Consider the following 14,273-nt stretch of genomic DNA (forward strand, 5'->3'; position numbering starts at 1 on the left):
GCATCGGCAGGCGGACTCTCAATCACTGCGCCACCAGGGAAGCCCCACTCTTGGCTTTTTGAAACGTTCATGCTATTGTGTGAGGAAGCCTGGACTAGACTGTAAACGACTAAGATACACCACGAAGAGAGAAACCCTGCCTCAGCAGCACGGAGGCCCGGCCGTGGGGGTGAGGCAATGTACATGCTCTGGTCCCAGTCGAGCTGCCAGATGACTGCAGCTCAGGATGACCCTAGTGAACCCAGCTGGCCCACAGAATCGAGAGAAATAATAAATCAGTGTTTTTAAGAGGAGGCCAGAGAACACCTCTCTGAGAAGGTGATATGTAAATAAGAAGAGAAGAAGGAAGAAGCTGTTAGGGCCTGAATGTTTGTGTCCTCCCCAAATTCATACGTTGAAGCCCTAGCCCCCATGTGGCTGTATTAGAAGATGGGGCCTCTAAGGAAGTAACTGAGGTTAAATGAGGTCGTGAGGTTGCACTGAGGGAAGACCATGTGAGGACATAGCAAGAAGATGGTTGTCTGCAAGCCAGGAAGAGAGTTCTCACCAGAAACCGAATTGGCTAGAACCTTGATGTGCACATCTATCTTCCAGAACCGTAAGAAAATAAATGTCTGTTGTTTAAAGCGACCTAGTCTGTGGTATTTTGTTATGGCAGTCTGAGCTAAGATAGAAGCCATGCAGCTATCTGGGGGAGAGCACGGCTACAGAAGGAACAGCTGGTGCAAAGTCCCTGACGTGCAGGTCCTCTGGAGTGTTGATGCTGGAACACAGGAAATAGGGGCAGAATTGGAGGACACAAGATCAGAGAGGGAAGGCATGCAAATCAGTGGACCGTTTAGAAGTTTTGCCTTTTACTCTAGGTTAAATGGAAAGTCTGTGCAGTTTTCAGGGGTGGAGTGATATGTTTCCAAAGGACATGCATTTCTGTAATATTTGACTTTTATGTAATGATGAACAGGTTTCACTTTTGTAATCAGAAAAAAAGACATCAGAAGACTTCGAAGACTAAGTGGAAGACTAGAAGACTAACATAAGAATAAGCAACAAGTACAGGCTGTGTCCTTTAATGCCAACATACAGGTACAGAGGAAAGCGGGGAGGGAGAGAGAGGAATAAACGGGTAGCGGGCAGAGATTGCAGCTGATTAAAAGTGCACGTCTTGCTCTGCCACTGCCCTTGGATTCTCTGAGGACCTGTCATGTTCTGTAACTGTCCTCCCACTGTTAATTGTACCCCTGTGGCATGGTGCCTGGCAAGAGATGGAGGCAAGGACAGAGGACGGGGCAAGAAGAGAAAACAAAGCCTGGAGTGAATTTTTCTTGAGAGGAATCAAGGACATCTGATTATCCCAGCACTTAGCATATTGCCCAGCTTATATGGGGTAGGAGCTAGATTATTTCTTGAAGAAATGAATGAACAGGCCTGAGCAGTCACCCTAAATTATTCTGTACCCCACTCTTCCCATTCTCGCCCTCCCTTCTTTGTTGGTACAACTGAATTCTAAAGGGGACCTTTAAAACAAAGAGTAGGTATAGTGGAGGGTTGATCTCTGACATACTAAAACAGTATTTAAGTCCTATATACCTCATGACTGCTTCTAGTTTTAAAAATGTAATAAATTGAGCTGAACCTTCACGTGAGGTTGAGATCTCATGGGTTCTCAGATAACCCTTTACATCAAATCGTTTATATCTAAGTGTGTATTGGGACTGGCAGCGTGAAAAGTGCAGTGGAATTACCGAATATAAAACAGATAGCTAGGGGGAAGCAGCCACACAGCACAGGGAGATCAGCTCGGTGCTTTGTGACCACCTAGAGGGGTGGGATAGGAGGGTGGGAGGGAGATGCAAGAAGAAGGGGATATGGGGATATATGTATACACATAGCTGATTCCCTTTGTTATACAGCAGAAACTAACACAACAATGTAAAGCAATTATACTCCAATAAAGATGTTAAAAAATAAAATCTAAAAAATATAAAAGTGCAGTGGAAAGGTTGTATGAGTTCTGTTATCTTCCAAAAGCTCCATTAACTTTTTTTCTTCTTTGGTTGGCAAAGCAATAGACAAATAACCAAAGATGCTCAGTGCAAGCCTGGATGGCGAGTCCTTTTTAAATGAGTGTTCTGTTTAAAGTGTAAGTGTGCTTTGCTATAACCAGCAGATGCATTTCCTAAACATTGTGTATAACCCTATTTTTTCTGAGTTCCAGAGGAGCTAACCCTGATGAACAGAAGGAAAGATTCTTTGTGTTTTTCGAGTGATCACCCCTTTAGCCATCAGGTACTAAAAATCGGGTATACACATATATATTGAAATGAGTTCTTTAAAGGAAGCAATGACCAACTATTTGTGATGAGAGAGATGACTTTCACCCTCTTGAATATATTAGAAAAGGCTGAATACTTTCAGCCCCCATCTTAGGTACAAGTTTTAAGTTAACCAGAAAGAAATACAAAATACTGATCAGCTCAGTGAAGGGTAGCAGAATATGCCGTCCCCAAATATGCCACTTTGGCCTAAGGATTATTTTGAGTTAAAGGAAGTTGAGAAGAAGCACGTACAAGAAAAGCTCTCTGCCCATCCCTCTTTGCCTAAAAGCAAGACATACACCTGCAAAGGTTTCCTGTCTCTCCTCTCTACCAGCAAAGACAGAAGTTAATCACTGGAGACAACTCTAGACCCTTACCAGCTCAGAGATGGCACCAGAAGATCTACACAACAAACTTGGCTAAAACTCGCCCTTATTTACCATTAGTTTCCCCATAGATTTGCCTTCCCACAATTTGCCACCCTTAGAAGCTCAAAGTCTTTTTCCTTTGTCTTGGCACCTCTCTAAAAATTTACTCTTCTTTTGTTAAAATGCGATATAAGCCCAGGTTCTAACCAGTCCTTGGAGTTACTCATCTCTGGGTGTACGCACGACGCACTTATTAATAAGCTTCTGTTTGATTTTTCTCTTGTTAATATCTTTTCTCAGTCTGGTCTACAGGGCCCGGCCAATGAACCTAAGATAGGTAGAGGGAAAATAACTTTCCTTCCCTGTACCAGCAACCAATTCCATATTCCCTGTACAACTAAAATAGTCAACATGCCTTATGAGGACCCAATAATTTAGCCCAAGACAGAGTTCCTTGCGGCTGTTTTTTGGAAATCTGTCTTCAGGCGTTTGGCCAGATGGGTCACTGGGTATGACCCAAGTTTAGAGAACTGCTTAGGAACATGCATAACCGACAAAAGAGGGTTCTTAATAATACGAAGTCTGGTTCCTCTGATTTGCTAAGCAAAACAAACAGATTAATAAATGTATGAAAAGCTGCTTGTGAGACGGTAAGTCCCCAGTGACCTGTCTTTGTTGGCTTTTGAAAGGAGGGAAAGGCACGATTAGTTCCTACTTGGGCAGTATCCATTTCCTGAGCTCTAGAATAATATTACATTAGAAAAGTTTTATTTTCCAGATTTTTTTTTTGCTTGTGGACAGATATTCCAAATATTTTAGAAACATTATCAATGAAAACCACTAAACCATGTTAAGTACTCAACATGCTAGATGTTGTCCTAAGTGCTTCACGTGTGTTAACTCATTGATTCCACACAAAAAACTATGCTCTGAGGTAAATACTATCATTAACCCCATCTCACAGATAAGGAAGCAAAAGCACACCCACGTTAAGTAACTTGCCTGGGAGACAGTTCCAGTAGATCGAACCCTGGCCACCAGGCTGCAGCTTCTCCGTTCTGGTGACAAAGAGAAGGTACTTGAACTGTTGGCACGAAGCTCTGTTTATACACAGGAAATTAAGCCTGAGGCCAAGAAAATTAAGTTAAATTCACACAATTATGAAATTTTAGCAACTAAGAACACAGTATGAGTGTGGTTAACTTACTCCGTAAGCTTCCCCAAAGCAACCGCGACAGCTCTGATTCACTGCAGTTGAGCACGCGTGGTATTTACTATGTCTTTAGCTCTGGCTGGTGGAAGAACTGAGGCTATACTTAGAATGTGTCATTGGGCTAATTTTATTCTGTAAATAGTAGAATAACTTTTTACAATACTTTAAAACATCTCCACCTTTTCCCAGGCCCACAGACTTACTGCTCCAGCCGCAGACTCTCTTGGTCACTACTGACTCGAAATTTAGTCCCGGTGCATGACGAGATTCTTCTGCTTGTGTTGGTTGTCTGAGTTGTGTTAGCTCGTAAAAGCTCTACTCACTTTTTACACGGGGTCAAAGATATAAAACCCACATAAGTGTTTTTCAAATGGCAGGTCATGTTTTGGTGAAAATTTCCTTGCCAAGCTGAGCTCACTTTAGGTAAGATATTAGAACAAATTTAAATGGATAAGGAAGGCCAAAAAAAAAAAAATCAAAATACAGATTTGGTGGTGTGTGTGTGTGGATTCAGGGGTACCAGCAGTGGGGCAGGGGGGTGTTATTAGTTTCCTTAACTATCTTCACTTTTTCTTTCTTCTAATCAGCTTCTTCCACGTAAAACTGGGTTCTTTCTCCCCACGGACCACAAAAATCTGATTCTTGTCCTAGCCCAGATGGTGGAGTACAGTGACATCAACAGAAGAAGAGACCCAGTAAAAATAAAGGTCAGGATGATGCAGGCCCCAGGTGCCGCCTGGGTAGGTAACAGCTTGAGAATCTGTGTCTGAAATGCCAGGCTGGAAAGTCACATCTGCCCAGAGGATCCGGCAACTGTTACCGTGTTTTTGTGCGCCCACCTCTCTGAACCTGCTGAATGTCGCTCTCTACCACATTTACTATGCATCACATAGCTGAGACAGAGCTTTCTCATTTCTGAGTAAATGACCATGAGTAAAGACGGTCATGCCTTGAACATTTAGTGATGGAAAGTAATTCCATTACCTTGGGTGGACTGCCCTTTCACGACTGTCAGGCAGCCAAACAGAGGAAACAGGTCGTAACGCTAAAGGCAGACGCTGAGACACATCAAAAACTTTTCCCTAATACTAAAGAGTGGAGGAGAATCCTAGCTTGGGGGAGATTTATGTAACTGAATGTCAACACAGATTTCAAAACCTCTTTTGGAATTGCTGACAGATCTCCAGACATCTGCTGTGTAGTTTGGTGGAAGAACAGAGCTCTGGTTTTAGGCCTGCCTGAGTTTTGTGACTAGTTTCTGCTACTTAGGAGGTGGAACCAGAGACAAGTTAGCCTGACTCAGTTTCTTGATCTCTTAAATGGGGATGATGCCTTTCTCTCAGCAGTCTTGTGAGGATTAAATGAGATCATATATGCACATTGTCTGACTTAACAGTGTTCCTGTCACCTGCTAGCTAGGTGACCTTGGGAAGACTGCCTAACTTCACAGCTTCTTCATCTCTAAAATGGGGACAATTCATACCTCCCAGGTCTGCTGTGACAAGTTAAGTCAGAGTAAGTTGTGTTCATCTAGCATTGAATCCAATCCACTTCCTAATGTCTTCTTCCACCTTCAGAAATGGAAACTTGAAACACATAATCTCCTAAAGAACAGCAGTTACTTAGAATTGGTATGAGGAAGGTGTAGGCCTGATTATGCCTCCGCTACTTCTTAGGCAGAGATGAAAATGCTGTCTTCAACTTTGCCTGCCAACCGTGATGATAAATTAATAGCAAACTGTATTTAGGCACCGTTCATGTTTAGGGAGCTCTAGGCACAGTGGTGACATAATCTTCACAAAATCCTGAGGAAGAGGAGATGAGTGATTTAATCACCATCTTCAAGAAGACGGAGGGTTATCATCTGGCTGGTGACCAGTTGTTTCCACCACAACCAAAGCCAGATAAAGAGTCAGCAGGCCCAAGTTGCAGGAAAGATCTGAGTTAAACCCTTCGAGATATGTCTTAAGGAGATTTCTATTCAGGCAGTATTTCATTTCAAAGTACTGAATTACGTGGCTACAATTTATAGTTTTCCAGTGGCAAAGTGGAAAATGTCTTTCTTTACAGGGTCTACACAGTTTGGCTTTACACCTGGGTGATTCCTTTGGGCAGGTCTTCCCCTGAAACTACTCTAGCCAATTTTCAGGGTGGGCTACTTGGCAGTTCCCCAGGGACATTCGGAAAAGGCTCTGAGCAGGTTATCCCATGGCTGAGTGAGCTTCGAGCAGCTAACCCAGACCCAGCCTGAAGGTTAAAAAATGCAACGGGTTTGATTAGCTACCTGAGCTTGTGAAGGGTGTCCATGGGCTGAGCACGAGTGCCTATGTCATTAGAGTAGCTGTAGGACCTTCAAAACCTCAGACCCCTCGGAGGATGATATATAATTAATTATAATCATAAGCAGTAGACTATCACCCTTCTTTCCTGTGGTTGCTATGGTGAACAAACGGTATGGTTGCCAGCAAGAGCGACTGGGGGGCATGGAAGTTGGTATAAACCAGAAGCACCAGCAAAACCTCAACTCCTCCCCAACTAGGGTCCAGCAAGAGGCTGATGGGAGAGGCAGAATCCAACGGTGGTAGAAACATTGGTCACCGGCGCTATCCTCTTCCCAGCCCCTGATGATGGCCAGCTGACTCGTTCTCGATAGGTGTGTTATTTCGGATAACGCTTCTCAAATTTTTACACGCCTGTAAATCACCTGAATATCATCTTGTTAACATACAGATTTTGATTCAATAGGTCTTTAGGTATTGCTGCATGTCTCAGAGCCCTCTATCCACAGAGGCTTAGACAAGACAGATTTTTTTCCTTCTTTATGTAGCCCTGCTCCTTGAAGTTGCAGGGCCCAGGCTGCTTCTGCCCTTTTGCTAGGCCACGCCGGGTTTGTTGTCCTGGTCTGTACAGTCTTCATTGCACTCGTTTCTATATCTGCAGTTTAACCAGCAGGCTTGGGGAAGGGAAGGGCATGCCCATCTCCTTAAGGGCCTGATCGAGAAACTGCACGTTCCTTGTTCCACTTTTTTGGCTAGAATTTAGTCACTTGGCCACATCTAGCTTCAAGTACGGTTGGGAAATATTTTATTTTATACACATTTTATTCTATGTTTGCAGGTGTCCACTGAAAATTCCATGACCACGGAAAGAGAGAATGCATATTAGGGAAGGCTAACAGTCTCCATCACAGTTGGGGATAAAACTAATGACAGCAGAATGTTACTGAGTACTTACTCTCTGCCAGGCACAGTCCCTTAAATCATTCAGTCTTCACAAAAAATGCCATTGGTAGGCATTATTATTATTCCCGTTTACAGATAAAGAAACTGAGGCTTAGAGAGGTTAAGTCGCTTGCTATGGTCGTACAGCTGAGGCCGAGGCAGGATTCGAATCCAGACACTCACTCCAGAGCCTGAAGTCTTGGGAGCAAAGAAAGAGCTGATTATAGAGACAGCAAGCAGGACAGGGGCAGTTTCTAGCAAAGGTGTCCTGCAGCAGTGGGAGGGTGCTGGGTCATGAGTCAGAGATCCAAGTAAAAACATCTTACTCATTTCCACGAGCAAGTTGTGGCTTACTTGGGGCAATTTATACATTGTATTTCCAGAGGCAGAAGGATGAAGACAGCACAGCTATTCTTCTTTGGAGTTGTAAGACTTGTGAGTTAAGGGGCTTATTCCCCTGAGTGGCATGGGCATGACCGTCTCGAGGGCGTGTGGCCTGCTGGTCTTCTGCCCCCTCCCCTGCAGCAGACACCACTCTGAATAGCTGGTGCACTTGTCCCAGAAGAGCCACAGCTGGCCAGGGATAGATGGGGCCACTGCTCTGTGTCACAGTCACAAGTTAGAGGACATTTGAAAACTGTTTTCCAGGCTTTTTTTTTTCCCCTTCTTTTCATGAAAGGGGCTTTTTGTTAGTACTGCCTTTGTTTAGGGATGATAAAGGGACCATTTTATTGGAATGAATTACTGACTCAAGTGCTGCCAGAGGTCTTAGCGAGAGGATAGCCCTCTGGCTTCACTTCAGCAGGTGAATGGAAACAACCAATGGGCGTTGGTCTCAAGGGCATTTTGGAGTTTGCTCCATCAGCAACTTTGAGTATAGTTGCTGGCCGAAGTCGAGTCCAGGGGAGGCAGTCAGAGACAGGACTAGCAATAATATTAATAAAGTATAACACCTTTTCCTTTGCATATGAAAAATGTCAAACGATCAGGAGGACTGTTGTCCAGGACTTACAGAGAATGATCTCTTTCTACCCACTACTAAATTGCTAAATCTCCACTACTAAAATGGGGTCCCAGTAACAATCTCAGCTCATCTTTCTGAACCTCTGAAAAAGCCAATCCTCTCTGCAGAGCCAACTGAATGTTGGTGGAAAAAAAGTCAAACAGCTGAAAACAAGCCAGATTCTCTAAGACTCTGTGGAATTCACATAGACATGAAACATTTAAAGATACTTTAAAATAATTTTCTTCAAATGGTGCTCCAGGGACTTTAGAAAAAGATATGAAAATACTAGTAAGCCAAACTTGTACATTTTAACTTGTGTTTCCATGTCTAGAGCGTGCGGTGCCAACGTAAATTTGTGAAGACATATGGGTTGACGGTATATTTGGGCCCATAATCTCATCTGCTGTTTTACTGAGACTCCAGGACCCAGTATATTTAAAGTCTGCTAGATGAATCAGCATTTCTTAGGAAGCCTCTTGTAAAATAAGGCTATTTGCAAACAGTGGCAAGGAATGCGGCATTTAAATCAACTGACCGTGAACTCTTCAGAGTTTAAGGAAATCATTAAGGGCTAATCAAATCAATAGAAGTTTGGGTAAGAGCAAAGATACCCCTTGATATTGTCTGAAGGCATGTTAATACCAATCAGCTAGCTCTAAGTGACTGCACCCCAAGTACTGATGAGGAAACAGGTGCCTAAGGGCAGCTGCCAGTGGTCAGGCTGTGGGAAGGTCAGACTGGCTCCTACAGGCGTCTCCTCTGACAAGCAAGGTGAGTTGTGGGTAGGCTGCCACTTGTGCCCTTCAAAAACAACAGGCACTTGTCTTAAGAGAGGAAGGCAAGTTTCCCAGTCCATAAAGCAAGGATCGTAAGGTAAGGTCAGGCCGTTTATCTTACAAGCAAGACAGCGTGGCATCCTTCTAAAGACACTGTACCAATTTCTGCTGGTGGCATTACTACGCAGGGAGAACAGTGCCCTATGTGGCTGATGGTAAGGAAATGTCCAGGAGTGTTTACAGGCAGAGTTTCTAAGTGCAAAGCTTCCCCGAAGCTCCTCTTTAACCAAATGTGCCCCCTCCCAGCTGTTATTCATGCACAGATTCTGTACACCTTCTGTATTACAACTGTAATCAATCATTTGTATTATTTGCCTAATTGACATGATCTCCCACACTTCGTTATAAACCTCCATGCAGCCAGGGGCTGTGACTTATTCCAACAGTTAATCCCCAGTTCCTTGAACTTGCAAGGCACAAAGTAGGTGCATAATCAATACCAGCGAATAAATCAGTGAATGCTGAGAGAAATGGAAGACGTGTACCTGGGAGAGAATGTGCTTACACCAAAAATCCGCCTCTGTCCTCCGATATTCTAAACTTGGGCTTTTATAAGCTAGTCTTCTACCTCAAGTCTTTTAGGAGGAGAGGGAGTGGCCAGGATGCTGGGCTGGGGTCAGCTGCTAACTCAGCCACAGTGGCTGCAGCCTTTCCTATTAGCGATACTACTTCTCGAGGTATTTAGAAGCTCTATGGCAAGCAAAGATCACCACCGCTTCCAACAGGCCAGTGGCCCGAGATCAATTTTGGGGAGGAAAAGCAAGAATGTTGAGTCCATCTTTTCACATTCTCTGCAAAATCCTTCAAGCCACGCTAAGGTGTGACAAGAGACTATCCACTGTTTCACTAAATGAGTCCAGTCTTATATGGAGAGGAGAGGACACTACTTTGTTACCCAGAGTGCTAGACAGTTCTCTTCTCTTGAAACAACACTCCTGTAGAATGGCCTATGAAATACCTGTCAACCAATACCCACACAGGTGGCATGGAATATTTTGATTTTCTGAGATGGGTTTAGCCACTTTGTAAGTTAGATAAAGAAGGAAAAACTATCATCCAAAAAGTATATTCTGCCAGCATTTCCCTGGACATGACCCCTCCTAGCTGCAGACAAACACAGGAAGCACAGCCTGTCACTAAAATGAATAGAGATGTAGTCAGTTTTCCAACTCAATGAACTACGAATCCTATTTTTTCCCCCACAACAGTGGAAAGGGCAAGTAATTTAATGACACTTGCTCTGAATTTGTGTTATCTTCCAAATGGTGATATACTGGAAGGATGTTAGTCATCAAGCCATTACATTTTTATTTTGCCTGTAATTAAATTTATTTAAAAATAATATTTTCTATTTATTGGCAGCTCTATAGTAGTGATAGAAAAATGTATCATATAACCAGAACTCCAGACTATGGAAAGACAGCTATGAGTAAGGAGAGCATTCTTTTATTTTTTCTTGTTATTTATTCTTAGAAAACAAACAAACAAACAAACAAAACTCCCTCGACGACCTACACACTTTTACTGCATTCCAGGCCTTTCAGAGTGTAAAATCTATAAAATGGGATTCTCAGAAGCGGTAGCACCAGTTAAATATTATAAGAAGTGCTTATTTGAGGTGCTTGAAATTAAAACAAAAAAGGAATCAGTATTTCAGCGAATCTAAATTTACAAGAGTGGACCTGATGCGCCTTCACAGGTCTGAGCTAAAGGACTATGGCACCAGTTAAGCAAAGTAAATCAAGACACCTCAAAAAAAGGTGGTATAGTAAGAAAATGTCAATTTAATCATTAACTTTAGCAGGCAAGCAATTTGTAAACATTCAGTAGCGGCAGCATCCAAGTTACAAACAATTTAAAAAGAAACCAAGATTAGTGATTATAATTTTTCCTTCCCTTTCCCCAAAAGAAAAAAGAAAAAGATTTGGAAGTGAATGACTTAACACACTACAAACGTTGAACATTCAGTTATGTCTTCTATCAGCCTTCTATGCATCCTCTCTGTTGTATTTTTAAAGGTGTATCTACTCCTAAAATGCATTATCTTGCAATAACTGGTACAGGAGCGCTTGCAATCTAGGAAGTTGTTCCTGCACACGGATGTGCACATCTGATCTCAGTTTAAATCCCATTTGCAAAGGGAATATTTATGTCTTGATTCAATGCTTCTTTGACTTCGAGTGGCAGGGTGTCAAAAAGGTGATCTTCCACAACAAGCCCGCTTTTCTTGAGCAGGCGACACTGGCCCAGCTGGGCTGGCAGGCGGTCCAAGCAGTTCCCTTTCAGCTCCAGCTGGGTGAGCTGGGAGAGCTGACCGATCTTCTCTGGGAGGGAAGTGATGCAGTTCTGCCCCAGATTCAAAGTCCTCAACTTAATGCATTTAAACAACTGTTTTGGTAGAACGTCCACTTTGTTCCCCGTGATATGCAAATGCTGCAGGTTCTGAAGTAATCCTATTTCTATTGGGATCATGGAAATGTTGTTGTAGCTTACATCTAAGCATCTGAGTTTCTGTAAACTAAACACTGCCACAGGTAGGGATTCGAGCTTGTTGTTAGAGAAATAAAGTGACTCCAAGTTTTTGACGTGGGTGATGGAGGGTGGAATGGTAACGATTTTATTATGCCACAATTTCAAACAAGTCAGTCGTTTTAAATGCTGGAAACTGATGATTTCTTCAATTGTGCGTATGTTATTTGACTTTAAATCTAGTTCCTGCAAATTAGAGAGGCTGAAAATAGCATGTGGAATTCTCTCTAGCTCACAGTTCTGGAGTTCGAGCTCGGCGACATTCATCATCTTCTTAAGGCTGTTTAGTACCAAGAGTTTAGTGCCGTCATTATGAACGACTAACCTGGTGAGATGTGGAGCCACATCTGTAATGTTGGAGGGGACTTTGGTCAGATTGCTCTTCACGTGGAGAATCTTAAGGTGCCGCAACTCTCGGAGAGATTCAAGTCCTATCATCTTATTGTTTTCAGAGTTCAAGTTGCCTATCAAGTACAGCTCGCGAAGGTTTTTGAGCAGATACACCCAGGCGGGAATTTCTGCCACGTCGGTGAACTTCACATGAAGGCATCTCAAGTGATCACGGAGAAAGCTAAAAGCAGTCTGTTCCACTTTTGCAGGGCAGTGGCAGAGGTGAAGCTCTTGGAGATTAGTCATCTGAGAAATCTTAGCAGGAATTTTAGCTTCTGGAATCAGCTCGAGTTTTAGCACATCCAGGTCTGTGAGGTCGAAGACAGCATCGGGCACACCTGAGAGCATAAACAGATGGAGCTCCTGCTTGTCCTGCGCGTTGCGTGACACGTGCTGCCTCAGTTTTTCAAATGTCCACTCGTGGTTCAAACTGATTTCCCTCAGTTTATTTTCACTGACTTCTGACAAGAACACCCCGAAACGCTTGGAATACAGCTGGTCATACTGGTCTACCATGTGTAGCAGGAACGCAAAATCATTTTTGACATCTGGAATGTCACTGAAACTGCTCTCTTCTCTGACTTTTTCAAAAGAATATTCCTTCAGAGGTATCCTGAATAACCAGAAGAGAGTGTAGAGGCAGATGAAACCATAAACGCAAATAATGGATATGTAACTGATGAGCAGTTTTTTCAGCATGTACGCCATGTTGTGGGTGCACTCAAACACCTCGTAACCCGTCAGGTGCTCGACTTTGGGCTTGCAGACGTGTTCAAAGCTGATCGCATTGACGAAGTTTGCAGTGTAGCAGAGGATAAAGATGAACTTGGCTGTTTTGATAACTGTTTGGACCACGTAGAGTTTATAGATCAAGTCACTGTCTTCCACGTGAGCACGGAACTTCCTCACTTTCTCAAACAGGGCTTTGGCCTGTTCCCCGTCCTTTTTGTCCAGGATGGTCATGCTGGGGACTTCAATCACGGGCTTTTCAGCTGAGAATTTGAGGCCAGTTTTGCTGATCATTGGGGTGCTGGCGCTGGGGCTCCCTTCATCACTGCTGGTAGATACGTGCTTTGGTAGAGTCTGGGCACCTGTTATTCTCTGCTTGTTTTCCTCCGAGTCTTCGCATGCTGTCTCAGACAACGCTTTAGTAGTCCAAGGAGATTCAAAGCACTTTCCTAATATTGAAACGAAATGTTCTACTTTTGAGCATGTTTTGGGATATTTGAACCAAAAGTTGCTACTGACCATGAGAATAATAGTATGTATAAGAGCAAGGTACGGAAAGTACTTAGAATACCACGGAAGGGCCAGGTGGTAACACATCTGATTAATAAATACATATTGCTGAAAATCCAAGTTTGTTTTTCGGCCTGTTGGGTCTTTCTTTGCCTCCTGATTTGGAACCGTGGAATCTGTGTGAGGATATGTGGCTCTGAGAGGTATGTCAGGTGTCACAGCAGATGCGCCAAAGGAAATCTCATTCGTCATCCGCCCATCTTGGTCTTGGTCTGTGGCTGACTCCATCTTCGGGATGTTGGTGGTAACGTCTGCAATTCCTGGCGGTGTGTGTGCCTTTGAATTTACAGGAGATGGCAATACTGGCAAGCAGACCACCTGATCTTTGGTAAGTTGCATGGTTCCTGCAAAGATGGCTACCATCAACATAACGACAGCCAGGTAATCCATAAACACGTCCCACCATGGTTTCAGGATTCGGTAAGTTGGTTGAATGTCATTAAGTGAAGCAACTTCCGCAAGGGTAAACATTCCTAGAAAACAGGCGAACAAAAGACATTATGACACAGATGCAAGTGAAAACATTAAATGAGAAAATGCTCTCTTTTTCTAGTTTCTTCTTCCAGTTTCTCCAACCAGCCATTCTCCCTTGCATCGTGCTCCTCCTATGCATCGTTTCCTCTACCTGGAATACTTCCTCCTCATTCCTTCATGAGGCTATCAGGTTTCTGTTGCCTTTCCCAGGAAGCCCTCCCTGATCCCTAGTCTGGGTGAGGTGCTTCTCTGATGTGCTCCCACAGGACTCTGTACCTCTATCCATCACAGCCCTCATCACACTGGCAGAACCAACTGTTCACTTGTCTGATCCCCCATAAGATTATAAGTTCCATGGGGACAGGGATCACGTCCATTTTCCTTACTGCTATACAGTCAATGCCTGAAACACAGCTGATGCTCAACCAATGAAACACTGTACAGGTTCTTGATCATCACCCTTATCACCATCGTCAACATCCAAATTCCTCAAGAACATTTATTCACGGTCTATATATTGTATTGGGCAGAAGAGCATTTTATTAAACTTAATTGCCACCACAAGCAACCTGGACCCAAGCAAGAATAAAAACTCGGGGGCTTCCCTGGTGGTGCAGTGGTT

General features: G+C 43.4%; 1 protein-coding gene across 6 annotated transcripts in view; it reads right to left on the reverse strand.

The window, feature by feature from the left end:
* Positions 1-10,723: 10,723 nt before the first annotated feature.
* Positions 10,724-14,273, reverse strand: part of LRRC8D (leucine rich repeat containing 8 VRAC subunit D) — a 115,308-nt gene continuing 111,758 nt past the window's right edge. For all 6 annotated transcript variants that reach the window (XM_004263006.3, XM_012533702.3, XM_033432369.2 and 3 more), the window contains one exon: positions 10,724-13,650. In XM_004263006.3, the coding sequence (XP_004263054.1) occupies positions 11,081-13,648 (2,568 nt within the window). In that variant the 5' untranslated portion in view covers positions 13,649-13,650 and the 3' untranslated portion in view covers positions 10,724-11,080. The remainder of the gene's footprint in view (positions 13,651-14,273) is intronic.

The sequence above is a fragment of the Orcinus orca genome, chromosome 1 (genome assembly GCF_937001465.1).
Source record: "Orcinus orca chromosome 1, mOrcOrc1.1, whole genome shotgun sequence".
Taxonomy (NCBI): Eukaryota; Metazoa; Chordata; class Mammalia; order Artiodactyla; family Delphinidae; genus Orcinus; species Orcinus orca.